Source organism: Littorina saxatilis, linkage group LG2, assembly GCF_037325665.1.
Source record: "Littorina saxatilis isolate snail1 linkage group LG2, US_GU_Lsax_2.0, whole genome shotgun sequence".
Classification (NCBI taxonomy): Eukaryota; Metazoa; Mollusca; class Gastropoda; order Littorinimorpha; family Littorinidae; genus Littorina; species Littorina saxatilis.
Window position 1 is genome coordinate 17,186,138 of NC_090246.1, and position 22,295 is coordinate 17,208,432.

General features: G+C 40.0%; 2 protein-coding genes across 4 annotated transcripts in view; one reads left to right on the top strand and one right to left on the bottom strand.

Moving 5' to 3' along the window:
- Nucleotides 1-348: 348 nt before the first annotated feature.
- On the bottom strand, nucleotides 349-12,026 carry LOC138958389 (peroxisomal 2,4-dienoyl-CoA reductase [(3E)-enoyl-CoA-producing]-like). 2 transcript variants are annotated; one of them, XR_011453388.1, is made up of 9 exons: nucleotides 11,878-12,026; nucleotides 11,018-11,086; nucleotides 9,936-10,053; nucleotides 8,465-8,534; nucleotides 7,612-7,736; nucleotides 6,395-6,488; nucleotides 5,705-5,809; nucleotides 1,918-2,712; nucleotides 349-1,179 (listed from the first exon to the last, which is right to left on the bottom strand). XR_011453388.1 is itself a non-coding variant. In XM_070329525.1 (9 exons), the coding sequence occupies exons 1-8, from the start codon at nucleotides 11,949-11,951 to the stop codon at nucleotides 4,672-4,674; spliced, it is 876 nt and encodes a 291-aa protein (XP_070185626.1). In that variant the 5' UTR covers nucleotides 11,952-12,026; the 3' UTR covers nucleotides 2,576-2,712; nucleotides 4,664-4,671. The 2 variants fall into 2 exon arrangements, 1 of the variants encoding a protein (XP_070185626.1); XM_070329525.1 differs by lacking the exon at nucleotides 349-1,179 and adding an exon at nucleotides 4,664-4,892 and having other exon boundaries at nucleotides 2,576-2,712.
- LOC138958379 (heparan-alpha-glucosaminide N-acetyltransferase-like) overlaps nucleotides 12,008-22,295 on the top strand; it is a 32,807-nt gene continuing 22,519 nt past the window's right edge. For both annotated transcript variants that reach the window (XM_070329509.1, XM_070329510.1), the window contains exons 1-7: nucleotides 12,008-12,127; nucleotides 14,954-15,135; nucleotides 16,077-16,201; nucleotides 16,646-16,770; nucleotides 18,102-18,171; nucleotides 19,500-19,554; nucleotides 21,047-21,162. In XM_070329509.1, coding sequence (XP_070185610.1) covers nucleotides 12,076-12,127; nucleotides 14,954-15,135; nucleotides 16,077-16,201; nucleotides 16,646-16,770; nucleotides 18,102-18,171; nucleotides 19,500-19,554; nucleotides 21,047-21,162 — 725 coding nt within the window. In that variant the 5' untranslated portion in view covers nucleotides 12,008-12,075. The remainder of the gene's footprint in view (nucleotides 12,128-14,953; nucleotides 15,136-16,076; nucleotides 16,202-16,645; nucleotides 16,771-18,101; nucleotides 18,172-19,499; nucleotides 19,555-21,046; nucleotides 21,163-22,295) is intronic.

Below are 22,295 nucleotides of genomic sequence, written 5' to 3' on the forward strand. Positions count from 1 at the left end.
AAGTTCACCTCTCTCTCTCACACACACACACACACACACACTCTCTCTCTCTCACACACACACACACTCTCTCTCTCTCACACACACACACACACACACACTCTCTCTCTCTCACACACACACACACTCTCTCTCTCTCACACACACACACACTCTCTCTCTCTCTATCACTCACACACACACACACACACAATCTCTCTCTCTCTCTCTCACACACACACACACACACACACACACACACACACACACATGCGTTTGGGTAAATTGAAGTGACAGAGACTTTCTATGCATTATGTCGGTCTTTGCAAGTTGCAAATCAACCATTACGAAACAACAACAAAATACTCATGAGATTACATGTATTTTTTAATCAAAATCATATCAATAACAACAAAAACACGGAATCTGAGAAAATATCACACAAATCAACTTACCATACATCAAATCATCCAACTTAATCTCAGTGTCAAAACACATTCATGCATGATACGCAATACAAACGCCTGTCTTGTGGAGGCAAATATTGCTTGCGGTTAGCGCCTTAATTTGCAAAACAGCAAATGCAAGGGTGTATATGACACGATTTTTTTCACTTGCTAGGCAAGAATTAAACACGATTGGTTGATACCGAAAGAGTCGTCTGCACTCGTCGGTAAACATCCAATCTGATTGGCAGCTGTGCAATACCATTTTTTCTCGTGTAGCAATCACCTTCAAGGCATGCTTACCTACTCTCGCTAAATCCTAGCCTTCCTTGTGACGAGAAGTCCCCATGAAATGCTACTTCCTCACCCCACTCGCTTCAATCGCCAAATCTTGCGAGGAATGGGGGACTCACAAATAAACTCAAATGGAACGTGAACTTGTGTGTCTCTTAATGATTAACCAAAAGGCAAGGATTCTTACAAATAATCTGTTACAGGCACAATGTTGTCTAATGACCAAATTAAAGCTGTGATCTGTTTAAGTTTGACCATCAATCCACAAAAAATTTGACTTCAGTTCAGAAATCTTCACCTCTGATCTGTAGAAATGTATCAAAATACATGTACTAAGAATCCACTGTTCTCAGTCATTGACAGTACAAAGTTAATGCAATGCAAATAATTTTGTGCTGAAGTATTTTACAAATTCACAACCAGTTTTCTCTTTTTGTTTTTAAATAAAAATTTTCAGCTGCTTTAAAGGCAGAGTAAGCCTCCCGTAAACCATCACAGATACGGTCAGGCTTTTACACACAGTACAAACACCCTTTCATTTAAACACTCACCAATTGAGAACATCCTAGGTGCCCTCCGTAAAGAGCGAACAATTTTCAAAGAATTTATTTTTGCGTGGTTTATCTTACCCCTGAGCCATCGTGAACCCGTGTGATCCAGTTTTCCCCCTTTTTACAATGCAGTCGTCATAGTTAGTCATTTGAATGCGACTCGACGTGAGCTTATCTACAATAGCACGTTTTTTATGCAAGAAACAACGGCTGTGGTTCACAAGAACTCTAGCGATGGCTTTTGACTCTTGAGAGGAACGGCGATTTGCACTGATAAACCGGGCCGTCGTCTGCTACGACCCTTGCGTGACCCTGCTTCCGGGCTTTTTTTTTTTTAAACTTTCACAACTTCGAATTGTTCTGATCTTGTCTTGATGAAAAACGAATTCTTTTATGATTAAAGAATGTTTGTGTAACAAGCTGTCAATTTATTATTTAGATTTTAAAAGTTAGGTCTAGCGCAAAAACGAGGCGCCATTGTTCTTCAGGGCCAAGTCCACAAAAATAAATTCTTGGAAAATGTCTCACGCTCGACAGAAAGCAGCCAGGATGTTCCCGTTCGGTGAGCGTTCAAATGGAAGTATGCTTGTACTATATATTTTGACGCTCGGGGAGCTCTGTGATGGTTTACGGGAGGCTTACTGTGCCTTTAACATTTGAGCTGTTATACAAGATTTGGAGTTCTTCGTCTTTAGATACATTTCTGCATAGTACATGTACTTGTATATTCATCCTCTCTTGCGACAGTTACATTCTTCTTTTATCAGGACAAAATCCTTTCCTGCTTACTGGCAAAATCACATCTTCCATCGCATGTGAAGTATTATTGAGTACATGTGCCAACACACACGAATGCATTTAGGAAACCACTTTTTCACTGAAGATGTGTGCGTATGTGCGTGTGTGTGTGCATGTGTGTATGTGTGTGTGTGTGTGTGTGTGTGTGTGTGTGTGTGTGTGTGTGTGTGTGTGTGTGTGTGTGTGTGTGTGTGTAAGCGTGCCCACTGTCTGTCCGCAAATATTGAGTTACATTACACCACTGTTTCGTGGCATATAACACAAAACCATTCCTGATTACAAAATCAACCAATCCGCTTAACTGAAAGTTATAAATATATCAACAGCATACCTCTTCTTCTTCTTCAGCGTTCGACGATGGCTGTGTCTATATTCTTTGGCCCGTGATGTTGACGAAGTGGGAACAGCATACCTCAATCTCTACAATCACAGCATAGCTTTGATCATAGACATTCTCATACTGCTATTATCTTCGGTCAGCCAGGCCCCACCGTCACCAATAACAGTTGTTCCGGTGAGCAGCTGACCACCTCTGGAGAGTATAAACAGACAGATGTCTGCTATGTCCACTCTTCTGCCCGATCGTTGCACTGGAATGTTCTTCTTAAACATCTCCTTCATTTCACTGCTCATGCCCGCTCCGCCTGCAACACCAAGCGGGATTCTTTTCTTTACTTGGTGTTTTACGTCGTTTTCAACCACGAAGGTTATATCGCGACGGGGAAAGGGGGGGAGATGAGATAGAGCCACTTGTCAATTTTTTCTTGTTCACAAAAGCACTAATCAAAAATTTGCTCCAGGGGCCAGGCTTGCAACGTAGTACAATATATTACCTTACTGGGAGAATGCAAGTTTCCAGTACAAAGGACTTAACATTTCTTACATACTGCTTGACTAAAAATCTTTACAAAAATTGACTATATTCTATACAAGAAACACTTAACAAGGGTAAAAGGAGAAACAGAATCCGTTAGTCGCCTCTTACAACATGCTGGGGAGCATCGGGTAAATTCTTCCCCCTTACCCACGGGGGGTACCAAGCGGGATCATGGTAATGAGATCCGACACCGATACACGCACAGCCTGGCGGTGACCTTTTCTTCTGCTGATATTTTTTCGGTGTCGTCTGTCATATGAGCGTTGACGCGTTGAGCTGTCGTTATGCGCCATACATGGCCCAGCTCATCCGGCTTCAGCGTGTTTTTATATCGGAGTGATCCTTCTCCTAGACTGGTGGCTTTACAGGGCTGTCGAGTCCAGTCTACCCGGCTATTTGGCCATAGCTGGCTGGTTTGTTTATCTGAGGTGACCTTCCCCAGGGCTAGAACTTAAAATGCGGCTCTTGTTCGCATGATGCTCCCGTCATTGGACACCTGGGATGTTTCTTGAGTGTAACAGTGCCACCTGTTACCTCGCCCCATCCTGTTGGAAGCACCGCCAGTTGGTCCGCGACTGCTTATTCGTCCTGGCAAGCCTGGCTTATTTCGCAGCTAACCTCCATATCTGAAGGCCATCACACTATCCGCCACCTGTGAACGCGCCTGGTTGGGGGTGGTCGCCCCTACTGTCCCAGGTTCTGCTGATATGACAAAATCACCGAGACAGTCTACTTTTTCGAATTTCATTGTCAGTTCCTGGGAGATATGACACAATGTTTTAAGTGACCTGATGCTTTGCATTATGACGTCTTCTCTGAATGTTCTCACTTATGACGTCAGAGATGTCACTTTGGACTACAGGGTCAAGGGGAGAAGTCTTTGTTTGTTCAGTCGACATCGTTTGTCATTAAGTTGTGACGCAAAGGAAGATTAACAACAAGTGTGATTCAGCAATTCCTTTTTTTGTACTGAACCCTTTGTCATTCCAGATCATTGACTGACCCAAAACATGGACGTAACAAACCAAATCTCTATATTACGAGTAAACAGAAAAAAACCATTGGCTAGCGCCGTACTGTGTGGCAGCTCGCTTTCCTCAGTGAGAAAGCGGCCCCAATTTCCATGAGGCTAACCTCACAGGACAATGTGATACCAATACCAATACCACCCCTCAGTAAAACACCAAACAGGTTCATTTTAAGTTATTAAAAGCAATTAGGACAATGAACAGCAGTTCCTTTTTGCAGTGAAGCCTTTGTTATTATGGATCATTAGCTGATCCCGACATGGAAGTAACAAAAACCGAAACTCTATATTACAACCCCACAGTATAAAAACAAACAGGTTCCTCTTGAGTGGTTAAAAGCAAAGGAAGATAACATAATGTGTGATTCAGCATTTCCTTTTTTGCACTGAACCCTTTGTCATTCCGAATCATGGACTGACCCCAACATGGACATAACATACCAAACCTCTACATTACAGGTAAAGCCATGCGGAACATCTGATTTACATGCAACAGAGAGCTAGGGGAGGGAAATGTTAATTCATAACCACAATCCTTAGATGCATCTGGGGTTAATATATACATTTATAAAGTTTAAAGAAGCAGAAAGTTATTTGCCAAAAGCTTAATTCTTTCTTTTTTGTAGAATGTTAACATACCCGGAATAATGAAAATAACAAATTTATGATCATTGAAAGCAAAAAAGCTAACCTCGCTCTTTACAGCAACGACTTGACAGCTTTGATTCTGCTCATGCTGTTACTACTGGTGAGCCAGGCTCCCCCGTCAGCAATGATAGTCGTGCCGGTGAGCAGCTCACCACCCCTTGTCACCGTGAACAGACACACATCACCGATTTCCATGCGCCTGCCCATCCGCTGGACTGGGATGTCACTGAGAAATTTATCTCTAGCGTGACCCTCTACGATCGTGGCTCCTCCTGAAGAATTTGTGAAAAAAGTAGATAATTTCTTTTGATTTTTTTTCTACATTACTGTAGTTTCATTTTTGCTGATTTTTCTGTGTTTAAGCAGTTTCTGAGAGCTTCTTACTTTCTGACTTTTATAACATGATTTATCCAGCAGGATTCAGTCAAATGGGATTGTAATAACTGGGAAATGATCTTTGCAGAAAAGAAAAAGGGAACAGTGACAACTGTACAGGAGCCCAAAGGCATGTCGAAGAACAAGAAGAATGTGCACAGCTCTGCATAGAATCAACACTAGAACCATCACACACACACACACACACACACACACACACACACACACACACACACACACACACACACACACACACACACACACACACACAGTGACACACAAATACAAACACACACACACACACACAAAGGGAACAGTGACAACTGTAGAGGAGCCCAAAGGCATGTCGAAGAACAAGAAGAATGTGCACAGCTCCACAGTCTAGAATCAACACTAGAACACACAGACACAGACACACACACACACAGACACACACACACACACACACACACACACACACACACACACACACACACACACACACGCACACACACACACACACAGAGTGTGAAGTTTTAGGGGAAATTTGATGGGCAAGTGTGTATGGTTGTGTAAGAGAAAAAACAACCAAACAAAAAAACAGCCTAGGACTTAAGAAAAATGTAAACTTTTTTTTTTTAAGAATTTTAAAAAAAAGTCCACTCTTGCAGCTTAGACAGAGGCAACACTACACAGAAAAAAATAAAAACAACCAATTTCAAAAACTTACCAAGTCTCCGCATGCCCTCTGTGTCCTCAATGGGTCCGGGAGCAACACACATCACACGTATCCCGTTCTGCCCCCACTCAACCGCCATGTGTCGTGTCATGGCCTCTGTTCATGTGATGAACAAAACACCAGACAGATGTCATTTTAGACAGATACTCTACAGATACACATCGCACGTATCCCGTACTGTTCCCACTCTATACATGTATCGTGTCATCACCTCTGTTCATATGACAAACACAAAAACAGACAGATGTCATTTTAGACAGATACTCTACAGATACACATCACACGTATCCCGTACTGTTCCCACTCTATAAATGTGTCGTGTCATCGCCTCTGTTCATATGACAAACACAAAAACCGACAGATGTCATTTACACACAGATACACATCACACGTATCCCGTTCTGCCCCCACTCCACTGCCATGCGTCGTGTCATGGCCTCTGTTCATATGATAAACACAAAAATAGACAGATGTCATTTTCACACAGATAATCTGCAGATACGCACATACATGCCAAAGAAACAAATACTCCAACAAATGCCCATGGAAAAGCTTGGCATCATGAAAATTACAATCGCCTCCTGATTTATAATACATGCAGTTCCAAACCTTTTTGCTCTCCCTCTCTTTAAAATTGAGAACATAAACTTTTTTAATTTCATTGTGTAGATAACTTCTTACCAATGGCAGCTTTTGCAGCACCAACATGTGTCTGTAAGGATGTTCCACGGAAATGGAGTGTGGCGGTGATATTGATGATCACTCCTCCATTGGCCTGTGGAAAAAGAAAACAAGTTATACTAACTGCACACTGACAGTGGAACCCACCGTTTAAAACCACCCAATTTGAGACCACCTCCCTTTTCAGATCCTTTTTCTCAGATTGTCTGTTTGTAATCTCTGTAAATTTAACCCCATTTTAAAACTCCCTCCTTTCTAATTCATTGCCTCCCAGGTACGGATATATCCGTACCCACTCATATGGCTCTATCTGACCAGGTACGGATATATCCGCTCAGACTGTTAGCTAAAGTCGCTTCCTGTAACGTCCATCTAACACCTGCATTCCAGCGTGGTGATACACAATTACTACACAGTTACTACAATTCTGAGTGACAGCTGCTGCAGCACAGTAAAAAAAACTTGGTCAACATAGGTGGGGTAGAAAGTGTTAAGACCTGATTTTGTTAAATTGTTTGAAGGTCTTAATAGAGGGGTTCCACTGTACACATCTAAGGTACTAACAAGCACAACCATATCACACACACTGATTACATTCTTCTGTTTTTTATATCCTGGCCCTTTGCCACATTAGGCACACAAAAAAATAGTCTGTTTACGGTAACCCGACCGAACCTATTTTTTTCGCGCGACCCTAGACTTTTTTTGGCATTTGGGAAAAAAAAAATAAATAAAAGAAATAACGTAAAAATATGGTTTTTGGGACCAAAAAAAAAAAAAAAAAATCCCGACCTACCGACCCTATTTTTTTTGCCTATGTTACCGTAAACAGACCTATTTTTTGGGGGGGCCTTACCCAATTCTTACTTTCTCTCCTCAAGCCTTCATCTTCCTAATTTACTGAACCAACATATGTGGACAAATTTGCTAAGTTCAAGCAGTTCAAACAGTTACTCAGAGGTTTTACGTGCATTTAATTTTTATGTCACAATGTACACACCACTGCAAAAACTGCATTCAAAGCTGACAAATATGAACCAAAAAAACGTTCTCAATATTTTTGAAACTAAAATGCATTTCAAAGTACAAGGCAGTTACACATAGGGTTCTTGACAAATTAAAAATTCGCACATCATTTGCAGCAGGCGAAATCCATGAATTAATGTTCCGTCTATGTGTCTGCTTTTATACAAAGCCTGTATGATAAAAACAGTTACCTTCATGTACTTGTCAAAGATTGCTTTGCTGACATTGAAGGTACCAAGCGTATCAATCTCCATGACGGTCTTAAAGGCGTTGAAAGACATTGTCTCCAGTGGACACAGGAAGTTGCCGGCGGCACCTACAGTGCAACATGTGTGAATGAACTGATACAGCATTTACACCACAAGTCCAGAACTGCTCACATTCCAAAATCAAGACTCCAGATCAACAATATTTTTCTCTTTTTTCTTCTTCTTTTGTTGTACAGTGGAACCCCCCTTTTAAGACCTTCAAAAATCTGAGAAAATCAGGTCTTAAAAAGGAGGATCGAGTCTTAAAACGGGGGTACATTTACAGAGGTTATGAACAGAAAGTCCAAGAACACAGGGTCTTAAAATGGAGGAAGTCTTAAACGGGGGGTTCCACTGTACTAAGATAGGTTTCCCGGTCTCACATGCCCCAAATGGCTTGCCGTGAGGGCGTAAAGCTTAAACTTTCTTTTTCCTCGTTGAATATGCATGTTATTCAAAGTCGCCATGCATCAACCTCACATAGCAACTGATTTTGTTGTTCCATTAACAAGTAATATGGGTAGCTCCAAGTCCACCCCATCAAAACACGTACTAGTCAAAATGTACTTATTTTCCCACCTTCTGTCAAAAAACTATTCGTATTCTACATGAACCTTGTCTAAGTATCAAACAAAAAAGACAAAGAAGAATTATGTCCCACGTGTTTGACTCATCTGGTAAACTGGATGTGAAAGAACATCCATTTAAAAAAGACAAATATACATGTATACTTAAATTTAGTACACTATTTACATGAAACAAACTTGTAAAAATGTATATTCTCAAAATGGCTTACCATTTATGAGGTAGTCAATCCTGCCAAACTCTTTCAGTGCAGCATCTACAGCTTCAAGCACCATCTTTGGCTGAACAAAAGCAAGATAGAATGCATGTATATGTATTTTATGTTTTCATAAAGAAGCAGCACACAATCATTCATCATCCCCCCCGCCCTCCCCCCCCCCCCCCCCCCCCCCCCCCCCCCCCCGAGACAAAAAAACCCATGAATGACCAAATGTGACCCTCCACCACGAAATGAGTCGCATGTTACCTTTGCATGATGTTCATATTTTTACATTAAAAGAGTTTGTTATGCTCTATCCAGTGGTGAAAACCGTTTGAGAAAAGAGCGAAAACTTATTGAATTATAAGCATGTGACTAAGGTGACCCTCACACTGATACCTGCCACTCCGGACGTATATTAGGCCTAGCGCAGAACCGCGCGAGATGACATCTGACTCATTCCGTGGTGGTGGGTCACAAATGACTTTTTAACGGTTCTTGTCTTAGGCGCCAGGAGACTAACATGCAATCCTCAAAAAAAGATGCCAGTCTGAGGAATGGAACATTTCATAAAATATAACAGAGAACAACCACTCATTACGATTGCCAAGAGACTATACTTCTGCACAGAATACACAACTGTTGTCTATTTAGAGCAATTACCTCCCTTTTTACATTTAGTCAAACTTGTCATAAATTTTTTTTTTTTTTTTTAACGATCCAAAAACAATTTCATCTTATTCTTTGTCATTTTCTTATTCCAAAAACATATACATGTTATATTTGGATAACAAACAAGCTCTGAAAATTAAAAATATAAAAATTATGATTAAAATTAATTGTCCGAAATCGATTAAGAAACAATTTCATCTTATTCCTTGTCAGTCCCTGATTCCAAAAACACAGATATATGTTTGGATTAAAAACAAACTCAGTATGCTAAAAAGAATAGAGATACAGAAAAGCGTGTTATCCTGCTCAGCGCGACCATTACCGCACTATTCTGGCTTGTCGATTTCACTGCCTTTGCCACGAGCGGTGGACTGACGAAACTACGAGTATGCGGTCTTGGTGAAAAAATGCAGTGCTTTCAGTTTCATTCTGTGAGTTCGACAGCTTGACTAAATGTTGTTATTTCGCCTTACACAACTTGTTTATTTGATATTGTTGTTGGTGATCTGGCCCCGTCTGGTTAAGGGGGTTAAGCATTCGGCTTCTTCCCAGATAATATAATAACTGTCAGTCTTCCACAGAAGTCAACAATTCAGTCACCCAACCAAGTGACAGAATGTCTGATATAAAAAACACTTACTTTAAATTTGTGAAAACCAAATCCGCAACAGATAGACTGCTTATGTTCCAATCAAGAAGAATAAAGAAGAAAAAAAGGTTAAATTATGTCTGTCACAAGAACATGTTGTTTTGTCCTGAATCAAACGTTACAAAAATGTTAATATTTGTGAAACATTTTACCCTTCATTACCTGTCTAACGTCCATCTGCACGGGTAGGCATCTTCGTCCTGTGGCCTGCTGCAGAGTCTGTGCTGACAGCTGCAAGCGATCCATCTTGCGACCAAGGATGACAGTGTCACAGCCATGCCTTCAAGTTCAAGGGACAAAATAAATTCAATGAGAAACAAATCACTGCATTCATTTATGTGATTTAATATTTAGACTTGTCACTAGGTGGAAACAGTTTGTTTACAAGTAAAATGCAAAAGTGCCTCTGTAGCTGTGCACAAAGTACTTATTAAATAGAAAAGTGTTTTGCTATACATTAAGTGTGTGTGTGTGTGTGTGTGTGTGTGTGTGTCTGTCTGTCTGTGTGTACCTGTGTATCCATCTGTGTGTGTGTCTTATCTGGTTGTCTGTCTGTATTTGTATGTGCATGTGTCTGTATCTGCATGTTAATTGTTATAGTCTTTAACTGTATGGACTGGGTGGCCGAGTGGTAACGCACTTGCGCTCGGAAGCGAGAGGTTGCGAGTTCGACCCTGGGTCAGGGCGTTAGCAATTTTCTCCCCCCTTTCCTAACCTAGGTGGTGGGTTCAAGTGCTAGTCTTTCGGATGAGACGAAAAACCGAGGTCCCTTCGTGTACACTACATTGGGGTGTGCACGTTAAAGATCCCACGATTGACAAAAGGGTCTTTCCTGGCAAAATTGTATAGGCATAGATAAAAATGTCCACCAAAATACCCGTGTGACTTGGAATAATAGGCAGTGAAAAGTAGGATATGCGCCGAAATGGCTGCGATCTGCTGGCCGATGTGAATGCGTGATGTATTGTGTAAAAAAAATTCCATCTCACACGGCATAAATAAATCCCTGCGCCTTGAATATGTGCGCGATATAAATTGCATAAAATAAAAAATAAAAAAAATAAAAATCCCTGCGCTTAGAACTGTACCCACGGAATACGCGCGATATAAGCCTCATATTGATTGATTGATTGATTGTGTGTGTGTGTGTGTGTGTGTGTGTGTCTGTGTGTGTGTGTGTGTGTGTGTGTGTCTGTGTGTGTCTGTATGCAGCATGTATGTGTAGGGTGTGTATGTCACAATACCTCATGAAAACTTCAGCAATGGTGAAGCAGATTCCAGATCCACCACCAGTGATGAAGGCAACTTTATTTCTGTGAACAAGAGTAACAGCACTGATGACAATGACAGTTATACACGCAAATAGCAGTGTGCAGGTACCTGCTGTGAAACAAAAATGACACAGAAAGTGAATATATATATATACCTCAATGATCAATATATTCCTTGCCTTCTATGACTGTGAGCTATAGGTGGTGTGCATGACAAAGTGCCAAACTGGGACAGAACCAAGCACTGCGCATCTGATAGGCTGAAATCCCAAACAAATCTCAGTTTCAACCAGCGCTTTGTTTCCACCCAGTTACTGAGTTAGGCACTTTTTTGTGCACACCACCCCAGATCGAATGCAACAGAATCTTGCAAAATAGTCACTTTAGTTATTCCTGCCAACAGCTAGTGCAATAACTTTTTGTGTAGCAGAGTTTACTACTAACTTGGTCTCTTAAGCCAAGATTTCCAAGCTATTCTGAAAGCTTCAGCATATTGTAAATCGGACAGTGGGTTATGACTAAGGTTTTCATATTGTAAATCGGACTTTGGGTTATAAATGTGAAAGTGAGATCCGTTATGACTAAGGTTTTAACTTTTAATATTTAGTGTGGTAAATTCAAACTCAAAGCTCTATCCGACACGGACAGCGTATAACCTGTACACAAATACTGATATGCCACCAAATGTGATACAAATGACACAATCTTTTTAAAATTGTATCAATTACAGTCTACCAAAATCCCCTTGTACTTTACTTTTATAGCTGTGGAGACGACAGCATTCTTCCCTGAATAACAGCATCACTCAAATTATGACACAGCTATAGACTCGCCTCAAAATGTCCTTCTGAAATATATACTCGTAGCTGTCCATGCATCTTTCAACTGGTTCTGCTTTTCCAGACATAATCGAAGAATAAGTGTAGACTGCGTGCTTTTCCTTTCACTTTTCTACTGTCCAGTGTCTGCTACCGGGGTCAAAGTTTACATGTAAACTAGTCACATGACTTCCTCGTGACGATTCAAGCAACATGGCCGCTGCCAGGGTGAAGATGCCCTCCTCTGGAGTTCTGCTTGCTGCAGGTAGTTTTGGAAGCTTTTTTAACACATATTTTCATCACATTGAAAGTTATTCTCATTCCTAATTGTTGGAATTTAACAGGCAAAGATTCCGACGAGCCATCGCACTTAAATTTTTGTCAGTTTCGTTTTGTTTGGGTTTTGGTTGATTAAAGTGACGGAAATAAATGAGGACGTACTTGAGTTGAACTTGTGAAGTTCGAAGAGCCAACTGGACACGGAAGCGATTTTTGATGTAATACAGTATTATTGTGCGAAGTGTAATATCTGAGCTGTACTTTAACCGACAACGAATGGAATAACTTATCATCGGCCCCCTCCCTGGAGTCGTTTCACTCCCCTCTCGGCAGCAGTCTCCTGCAGCCGGGCATGAGAGCCCCTTGAACGCACTCTCCCCTGTACATAGTTTTAACCTCTCCACCTTTTTACATTTAGTCAAGTTTTGACTAAATGTTTTAACATAGAGGGGGAATCGAGACGAGGGTCGTGGTGTCTGTGTGTGTGTGCGTGTGTGTGTGTGTAGAGCGATTCAGAGTAAACTACTGCCGTACTGGACCGATCTTTATGAAATTTGACATGAGAGTTCCTGGGTATGATATCCCCGGACGGTTTTTTCATTTTTTCGATAAATGTCTTTTATAACGTCATATCCGGCTTTTTGTAAAAGTTGAGGCGGCACTGTCACACCCTCATTTTTCTATCAAATTGATTGAAATTTTGGCCAAGCAATCTTCGACAAAGGCCGGACTTCGGTATTGCATTTCAGCTTGGTGGCTTAAAAATTAATTAATGACTTTGGTCAAATCAGAAAATTGTAATTAATTTTTTTTTATAAAACGATCCAAATTTACGTTCATCTTATTCTTCATCATTTTCTGATTCCAAAAACATATAAATATGTTATATTTGAATTAAAAACAAGCTCTGAAAATTAGAAATATAAAAATTATGATCAAAATTAAATTTTCGAAATCAATTTAAAAACACTTTCATCTTATTCCTTGTCGGTTCCTGATTCCAAAAACATATAAATATGATATGTTTGGATTAAAAACACGCTCAGAAAGTTAAAATTAAGAGAGGTACAGAAAAGCGTGCTATCCTTCTCAGCGCAACTACTACCCCGCTCTTGTCAATTTCACTGCCTTTGCCACGAGCGGTGGACTGACAATGCTACGAGTATACGGTCTTGCTGAAAAATTGTATTGCGTTCAGTTTCATTCTGTGAGTTCGACAGCTTGACTAAATGTTGTATTTTCGCCTTACGCGACTTGTTTGTTTTATTGAAGGTTAAGATATATTATATGGCAAGTAAGTTATGTTATGAACTTGTCATACTTTTATGGTGTGTACATTAATCTTCATTGAGATTGACTTTCCATGTTAAAAACGTCTAGCTTGTGTGGCAATATCTCACAGTTACAACACGTATTGTACATACATGTACTTGTCTAAGGAACCGACAAGGAATAAGATGAAAGTGTTTTTAAATTGATTTCTAAAATTTAATTTTGATCATAATTTTTATATTTTTAATTTTCAGAGCTTGTTTTTAATCCAAATATAACATATTTATATGTTTTTGGAATCAGAAAATGATGAAGAATAAGATGAATGTAAATTTGGATCGTTTTATAAATTTTTTTTTTTTTTTACAATTTTCAGATTTTTAATGACCAAAGTCATTAATTAATTTTAAAGCCACCAAGCTGTACCAATGCAATACCGAAGTCCGGCCTTCGTCGAAGATTGCTTGGCCAAAATTTCAATCAAACTTTTACAAAAATCCGGATATGACGTCATCAAAGGTATTTATCGAAAAAAAGAAAAAAAACGTCCGGGGATATCATTTCCAGGAACTCTCATGTCAAATTTCATAAAGATCGGTCCAGTAGTTTGGTCTGAATCGCTCTACACACACACATGCACAGACACACACACACACACACACATACATACACCATGACCCTCGTCTCGATTCCCCCTCTATGTTAAAACATTTAGTGGTAACGCACTTGCGCTCGGAAGCGAGAGGTTGCGAGTTCGACCCTGGGTCAGGGCGTTAGCAATTTTCTCCCCCTTTCCTAACCTAGGTGGTGGGTTCAAGTGCTAGTCTTTCGGATGAGACGAAAAACCGAGGTCCCTTCGTGTACACTACATTGGGGTGTGCACGTTAAAGATCCCACGATTGACAAAAGGGTCTTTCCTGGCAAAATTGTATAGGCATAGATAAAAATGTCCACCAAAATACCCGTGTGACTTGGAATAATAGGCCGTGAAAAGTAGGATATGCGCCGAAATGGCTGCGATCTGCTGGCCGATGTGAATGCGTGATATATTGTGTAAAAAAATTCCATCTCACACGGCATAAATAAATCCCTGCGCCTTGAATATGTGCGCGATATAAATTGCATAAAAAAATAAATAAAAAATAAAATAAAAATCCCTGCGCTTAGAACTGTACCCACGGAATACGCGCGATATAAGCCTCATGTTGATTGATTGATTGATCTAATGAGTATGATCATTATTAATCCTACTGGCCATCAAAAAAATCCATTTGCATGGATCTCTGTAGACAGTGACATCAGTGCATTTTAGCATTATCAAAAGTTTATGGCACTGGCAGTTTCAGGGATTTTTTTTTTACGCACTTGTATTGACTACCTACACTTTTGAGGGTTTGAACTTATGAAATATTCTTTTATGAGCTTATTTAAGATTATGAACTAAGTAGGTTGGGAAAAATCTGCATCATGCTGCAACGTCTGGCACCAATTTTAGTTGCTGTATTTACTATTAATTGTGTGAATATCCAATAACTTTCAGGTCTGCAGGTGTTTCTGGCCACTGTCATCCAGGCTGAAGCGCTCATACCCATCATTCCTGTGCTGTGTAAATCCAACGATATACCTGACTTCAAGATCGACACAGCTCGGCTGACCATTGACAATGACCAACGGTCAAACATGGATCTTGTCCTGTACATGCAGAGCAAAGAGTGTCATGAGGTTTGTGTCGTCTTAGCAAGGTGTGTTCATGTGAAAATGTTGTGAACCCTTGTACTTGTATTTTGGCAAAATGGGCCAAAATTGTCTGCTTTGGTGGAAGCGTGCTTATCTGTGTGCCTTGTTTGCTTACTATCAAAGGATGTGCATGCAGGTGTGCTGAAAGTTTCTTAAGTATATCTTGTGTTTCTTTGTAAAATTGATGCTCCTTGTTGGAGTACCTTATCGTGTGTGTGTGTGTGTGTGTGTGTGTGTGTGTGTGTGTGTGAGTGTGTGTGTGTGTGTGTGTGTGTGTGTGTGTGTGTGTGTGTGTGTGTGTGTGTGTGTGTGTGTGTGTGTGTGTGTGTGTGTGTGTTCCTTGTTTGAGTACCTGAGTGTCCCTATGAATTCAAGTTTCTTTGTGTGTGTGTGTGTGGGTGTGGGTGTGTGTGTGTGTGAGTGTGTGAATCAGAATCAGAATCAGAATCAGAATCAGAATCAGAATTTATTGTCATTAAAGCACATAGCCTATTGACACATTCAAGATACATAAGTACAGGAAAAAATAGCAATATAACATAACATACATGTAATACAAAACCAAGTGGAACAGGGTGAACAAAGAGGACCTGAAGATGAGCATATGTTATTGAGGACTGTTGGAAGACGCATTGCATCTGCGTAGTTGAAAACAATCGTACACATATTTTGCCAATTGTGTGTGTGTGTGTGTGTGTGTGTGTGTGTGTGTGTGTGTGTGTGTGTGTGTGTGTGTGTGTGTGTGTGTGTGTGTGTGTGTGTGTGTGTGTGTGTGTTCCTTGTCTGAGTACCTGAGTGTCCCTATGAATTCAAGTTTCTTTGTGTGTGTGTGTGTGTGTGTGTGTGTGTGTGTGTGTGTGCCACTCACGGTGTGTGTGTTGTTTTTAAACCTGACAGAGGCTTGACTTGCAGTGCTGTGGTTTCAGTGTGACCTGCGGCCAGTGGCCAGAATTGACACAAACTGCACGGTGCTGGTGGACACACGCTGGCCGACCAGGGTGGAGATCAGACCACTCAACGGAACCATCATGAACACCACTTTATCATGCTGGTCAGGGTCTTCACATATGCTTCTTCTGTCTTCACTTTGTGTTTCTTTTTCTGTCTTTCTCTCTCTCTCTCTCTCTCTCTCTCTCTCTCTCTCTCTCTCTCTCTCTCTCTCTCTCTCTCTCTCTCTCTCTCTCTCTCTCTCTCTCTCTCTCTCTCTCTCTCTCTCTCTCTCTCTCTCATAATATGTTGTGTAGTGCTATTTTTTATTTTTTAATTATATCACTGGAAATTTTATTGTTGTTTATGTTTATATTCTTGTTTTTTACAATTTTGAAAGAATTGATTTTATCAGTTCAGTGGTTTAGCTTACCTTTTTCTAAATGGAGCAGTTTCACTTCACATGTCTTAATTATGCAGTCTTAGAACTTCCAGTCCCTGAATTCAACATTCTTTTCTCAAGTTTTTGTTTTGTTTTGTTTTAAATTTTATTTGTATTATCATTTAGTGCTTCAAACAACACGCACCTATTCCAAGAGAGGGGAGAGTACACAATCTTCATCCAGCAGAACGAAGAGGATGACATGGACTGTCGCTTTGCGCCAATGAACGCCCCGCCTGATGCTAACATACGTAAGCTAGTGTGTCCAAAAAGTGTTAGCTTTTCTGCCGTCTGAGGTTAACTACAAACAAGTCGCGTAAGGCGAAATTACTACATTTAGTCAAGCTGTGGAACTCACAGAATGAAATTGAACGTAGTCCGCCGCTAGTGCAAAAGGCAGTGAAAGTGACGAGCCTGTTTGGCGCGGTAGCGGTTGCGCTGTGCTTCATAGCACGCTTTACTGTACCTCTCTTCGTTTTAACTTTCTGAGCGTGTTTTTAATCCAAACATATCATATCTATATGTTTTTGGAATCAGGAACCGACAAGGAATAAGATGAAAGTGTTTTTAAATTGATTTTGAAAATTTAATTTTGATCATAATTTTTAATTTTTTTAATTTTCAGAGCTTGTTTTTAATCCAAATATAACATATTTATATGTTTTTGGAATCAGAAAATGATGAAGAATAAGATGAACGTAAATTTGGATCGTTTTATAAAAATAATTTTTTTTTTACAATTTTCAGATTTTTAATGACCAAAGTCATTAATTAATTTTTAAGCCACCAAGCTGAAATGCAATACCGAAGTCCGGCCTTTGTCGAAGATTGCTTGGCCAAAATTTCAATCAATTTGATTGAAAAATGAGGGTGTGACAGTGCCGCCTCAACTTTTACAAAAAGCCGGATATGACGTCATCAAAGACATTTATCGAAAAAATGAAAAAAAGGTCCGGGGATATCATACCCAGAAACTCTCATGTCAAATTTCATAAAGATCGGTCCAGTAGTTTACTCTGAATCGCTCTACACACACACACGCACACACACATACACATATACACACATACACCATGACCCTTGTCTCGATTCCCCCTCTATGTTAAAACATTTAGTCAAGACTTGAATAAATGTAAAAATGGTAACCTATGCATGTCAGAAAATAACAAGCTAAACGTAAAAACCTGTGAAGAACTAATGGTTATTTAAGTACTCTACGATCTAACCCAGTTGGTCAAAAAATGTTGTCAAAAGTTTAAATATTGTTACTGATCATTTTGTAGGAACAAAGATTTGGGACTTTCTTTAGAAGTAGGTATTAAAATGGTTTTTTTCTGCAAAGTCTTTCATGAAACTAGATTCAAAGAAAAGAATTGTAACTATATACAGTGTTTCATAATGTTGTTTTATGGAAAGACACATCTGTATGTCTTACTGAGTGTGAGTGAAAAGATAGATATGTTTAACCGCTTGGGTTACATGCAAATTTCACACCCTCAAATAAAATCAAAATCAAAGAAAAGTAACTTTACTATCTCAAAGCTATCAACTAGAATATTCTCTTGATTTCCTGTGCTTGCAGCAATCTACATAGCTATTGGCATGGCATTCTTCCTAGCTGTGTTCTGGGCAGTTGTCAAGACAATGTACAAGTGAGTGGTTCTTACGAAGACGTTTTGATGAAAACTTGTAACTTTGATCGGTTGCTTTTAATGGAAATTTGTGTTTGTTGAGATTTTTATTGTGTGTTTTTTGTTTAGTTTTTGTGGTGTTTTTAAAAAAAAAAATGCATACATGTATCCAGATTTATGCATTTGGCCTGTTTTCCACTAGTTTCTAGTTTTTCAGGCATATGTATTTCTCCATTGATTTGACCCATTACAGATTCTAAAAGGAAAGCTTTTGTTTGATTGCATTACGCATTTTGCTCTAGCTGTATGCTGAGTTAATACACACTTGCTTACAGTTTTAATGTAATCCTTTGTGTTGCAAGCACTGTTTATACAGTGGAGTCCAGCTATAACGAACCTGGGTATAACGAAATCCCTCTTTTAACAAACTGCCATTGATTTCCCGGCAGACAGCCTTCTATTTCTTACTTGTTACTTTCCGGCTACATCGAACCTTTTGAACTCATTTGCATAACGAACCCCTCTTTTAACAAACACGTTTTCATCGCCCCAGTGCCGTTTTGTCTCTAAAAGTCACAAGGCTACAACAAACTGGTGTCAATAATTGTCTCCAAAGACAAAAATACACAAAAATACACAAACACAAGTGCACATCTCGTGATGAGCGAACTCTGAACAAACTAACAGCGGGAGGTGCAGGGAACAGATTGAACCAAAACGGCCGAAAGTTGTGGTGACGTCATGACATTTTGCGATGTACGTCAGCGAAGCTCGTGCACATGTGGTCTGTCTTGCTAAAAACAATGGCTGACGAACATGGTTTCGAAATCTGGAACTGTTTTTTTGTTTTCTCCGATCCGTGACCGAGTGACGCGATATAGAACCACACGTTCGTTTGAATCAATACTCGCCTCAGGCAGTGAAGTAAATTGCTCAACACTGTGGACAATCCGGAGTGCAGTTATGTCCCGTGAATGAGCGAGTCAAAGTTTTATCGTGCAAACTTACGCTTTTCATGCACCTCCCACTGTTAGTTTGCCTCTCTCTATGGATTATATTATGAAGCTGTTGAAAACATGCAGAGATTGTACTCTCCAAGGAAAGATCGATGGGACGATCATTTGAAGGTGATTGGGAAAACTTGTCTTGAGGCCATTTAGGGTTGAAAACTCTACAGCGAATTACTGATATAACGAACTAAAATGTATCTCCCTTGAGATTCGTTGTACCCGGACTCCACTGTATGTGTTTTTCTGTCTGTGCTCTTGTAAAAATACTTATTCAGAAAAATGGGTTATTTGAATTCAAGTTTGTTGTTTGTTGATTTGTTTCTTCTTTCTTCTGTGTAGGCGTGGTGTATTTCACAGAATCATCTGCTTCTGGAGTACTGAGAGTGTCATGTCTGTAAGTGCTCTCTTAATTTATTCAAATAATTACAAATAACAATGTCGCATACAATAAATGAAATAAATGGAGCACAACAAGCAAACCTTATCAACGTGCTCTTAAAAACAATATAGTATTTGATTTTGCGGACGAATCTAAAGTATGTCAAAAGGATAAGGGGATTTGTGACCCTCCACCACGGAATGAGTCGCATGTCACCTTTGCGTGATTTTTAGATTTTTACATTTTCTTATAGAGTTGTTTATGCTCTGTCCAGTGGTGAAAACCGCTTTAGAAACCAGCGAAAACTTTTCAAGTTATAAGCCTATGACTAAGGTGACCCTCACACTGTTACCAGACACTCCGCGGACTTATATTAAGCCTAAGCGCAGAACCGCGCGAGGTGACATGCGACTCATTTCGTGGTGGAGGGTCACATTTGTAAAACTAAAAGGGGAAAAGTAGGATGAAGAAAACAAAAAGCAACAGAAATGCACAAATAAAAGCAACAAAAGTGCTCTCTTATTCATCTTTTGTGATTTTATGTTTTATCATTTTGTCATTAGCTTATTGTTTGGCGTTTAAGCTAGTTTTTACTTATAAAACATTTGCTCTGTTGAAGTTTAGCTAGCAAGAACACTTGGTTGGTTGGCTTGGTGGTTTGATATGATTTGCAGTGAATATGTTAGTGCTGCCATTTTGTAGAGTTTGCTGGCAAGTCAATGTTTTGAACTTGTTTTCATTCATTTATAAGTTATATGTTTCTACCTCATACAAAGGGACGGTAGGATTTTTATATCTTCAGTTGATAGTGGAATGCTACATCAGTAGCTGTCTAACAGATTATGGTTAAAAACAATGCAAGTGTATGTTTGTCAGAGTATACAGTGGAACATCTTTTTTAAAACTTCAACAATTCTGACAAAAATGCATCTTGATGGGTGGGAGTGTTAGATATAGTGATAAATTTACAGACCTCATGGACAGAAAATCTCAGAAAACAAGGTCTTAAAATGGGGGAAGTGGGGCAGGGATGTAGCTCAGTCGGTAGCGCGCTGGATTTGTATCCAGTTGGCCGCTGTCAGCGTGAGTTCGTCCCCACGTTCGGCGAGAGATTTATTTCTCAGAGTCAACTTTGTGTGCAGACTCTCCTCGGTGTCCGAACACCCCCGTGTGTACACGCAAGCACAAGACCAAGTGCGCACGAAAAAGATCCTGTAATCCATGTCAGAGTTCGGTGGGTTATAGAAACACGAAAATACCCAGCATGCTTCCTCCGAAAACGGCGTATGGCTGCCTAAATGGCGGGGTAAAAAACGGTCATACACGTAAAATTCCACTCGTGCAAAAAAACACACGAGTGTACGTGGGAGTTTCAGCCCACGAACGCAGAAGAAGAAAAAAAAAATGGGGGAAGTCGTACTTCGGGGTGTCTTAAAAGGGGCGGTGGGGGGTGTTCCCTGGAGTTCTGTTTGAAATAATAATAATCCTAGATATTTTGTTGTCACAGGATTTTGGAACACCCACTAGCATCAACCCTACAGATGAAGCAGCGTCAGGAAGCAACAATGCAGAACAGACCAAAGTGAAGAAGGAACGTCTACGATCTCTTGACACCTTTAGAGGGTATGTATGTGTGTTCTACGCACAGGATTGGCTTTCATGTCAAACTGAATCCAGGGATGGCAGTCGGCAAAGATCCAACACTTTTTCACATTGCCAACAACTTTGGCATCATTTTGGTAGATCTTCTTAACACATTTTTATGGTTTAGAAAAGGTGACGCAAAGGACTGCCTTAATTTTAGAAAATTGTCGAAACTTGTATAGCCATTTCAGCAAATATTTCCTGAAGAAAATAAATCCTTGCAACAATCCTGGAGTCTGCACTGTGACATTTTCATGTTCAAGTCTGATGATTTGTGATTTGTATTTATCTACAGGGGCAGAAAACCTGTACCCATTACTTTATTTTGGTCTGGATTGCTTGCCTTTGTTCAAATAGGTACTACAATGGAAACATAATGCACAAGAGCATGTTTCCCATGTCATATATATGTACTTGAGTAAAAGATGTATGCAAGTGTTTTAGACAAGCAGATTTACCAAAAATCTCTAGTGTATCTTCTGTTTGAATTTGTTCATGATGACAAAAGTGACTCTTTTTTTTTGCAGCTGTGATATTAAATGTTTTTGTTGAAGAAGAGTCCATAGTAAACTGCAATTATTTTCTTCATAGGCTATCAAAAGTGATAACAAACTTTGTGAATTACTGTGGTGGCTACTCCTGGTTTTACCACAACAGGGGTTTAACACTTTCGTGACGGGATGCGACTATATTAGTAATAGCGCTGCAACGCCCACGGACGGGAAGCGACTATTTTAGTATTAGACATACAAGGTACACGACTCGTGATTGCTTCCCGGTTTTTGAAGCTTGCAAATAAATTGAGTTGTTTCCCTTGATACACTTGGCGTCCCCTTCTGCCATTTGCAAATCCGCCTGATTTGTGTGCGTTTTTGAGGAAAAAAAATGAATCAAAGGCGAGCCTTGTCTCGGGAGGAGATTCTTCGGATGTTGGACCTAGAGGATCCCGTAGAGCATGATTCGGACGTATCGTTTTCGCCTCACGAAAGCGATACAAGCAGTGAAAGTGAGGAAGAAACAGTCCCGTTGTTGCTAGTACGAGTCGGCAAACTACACGTGGTTGGCGGTGATACTGCTAGACGAACATGTATCTCGGAATCGTGCAGGAGCTA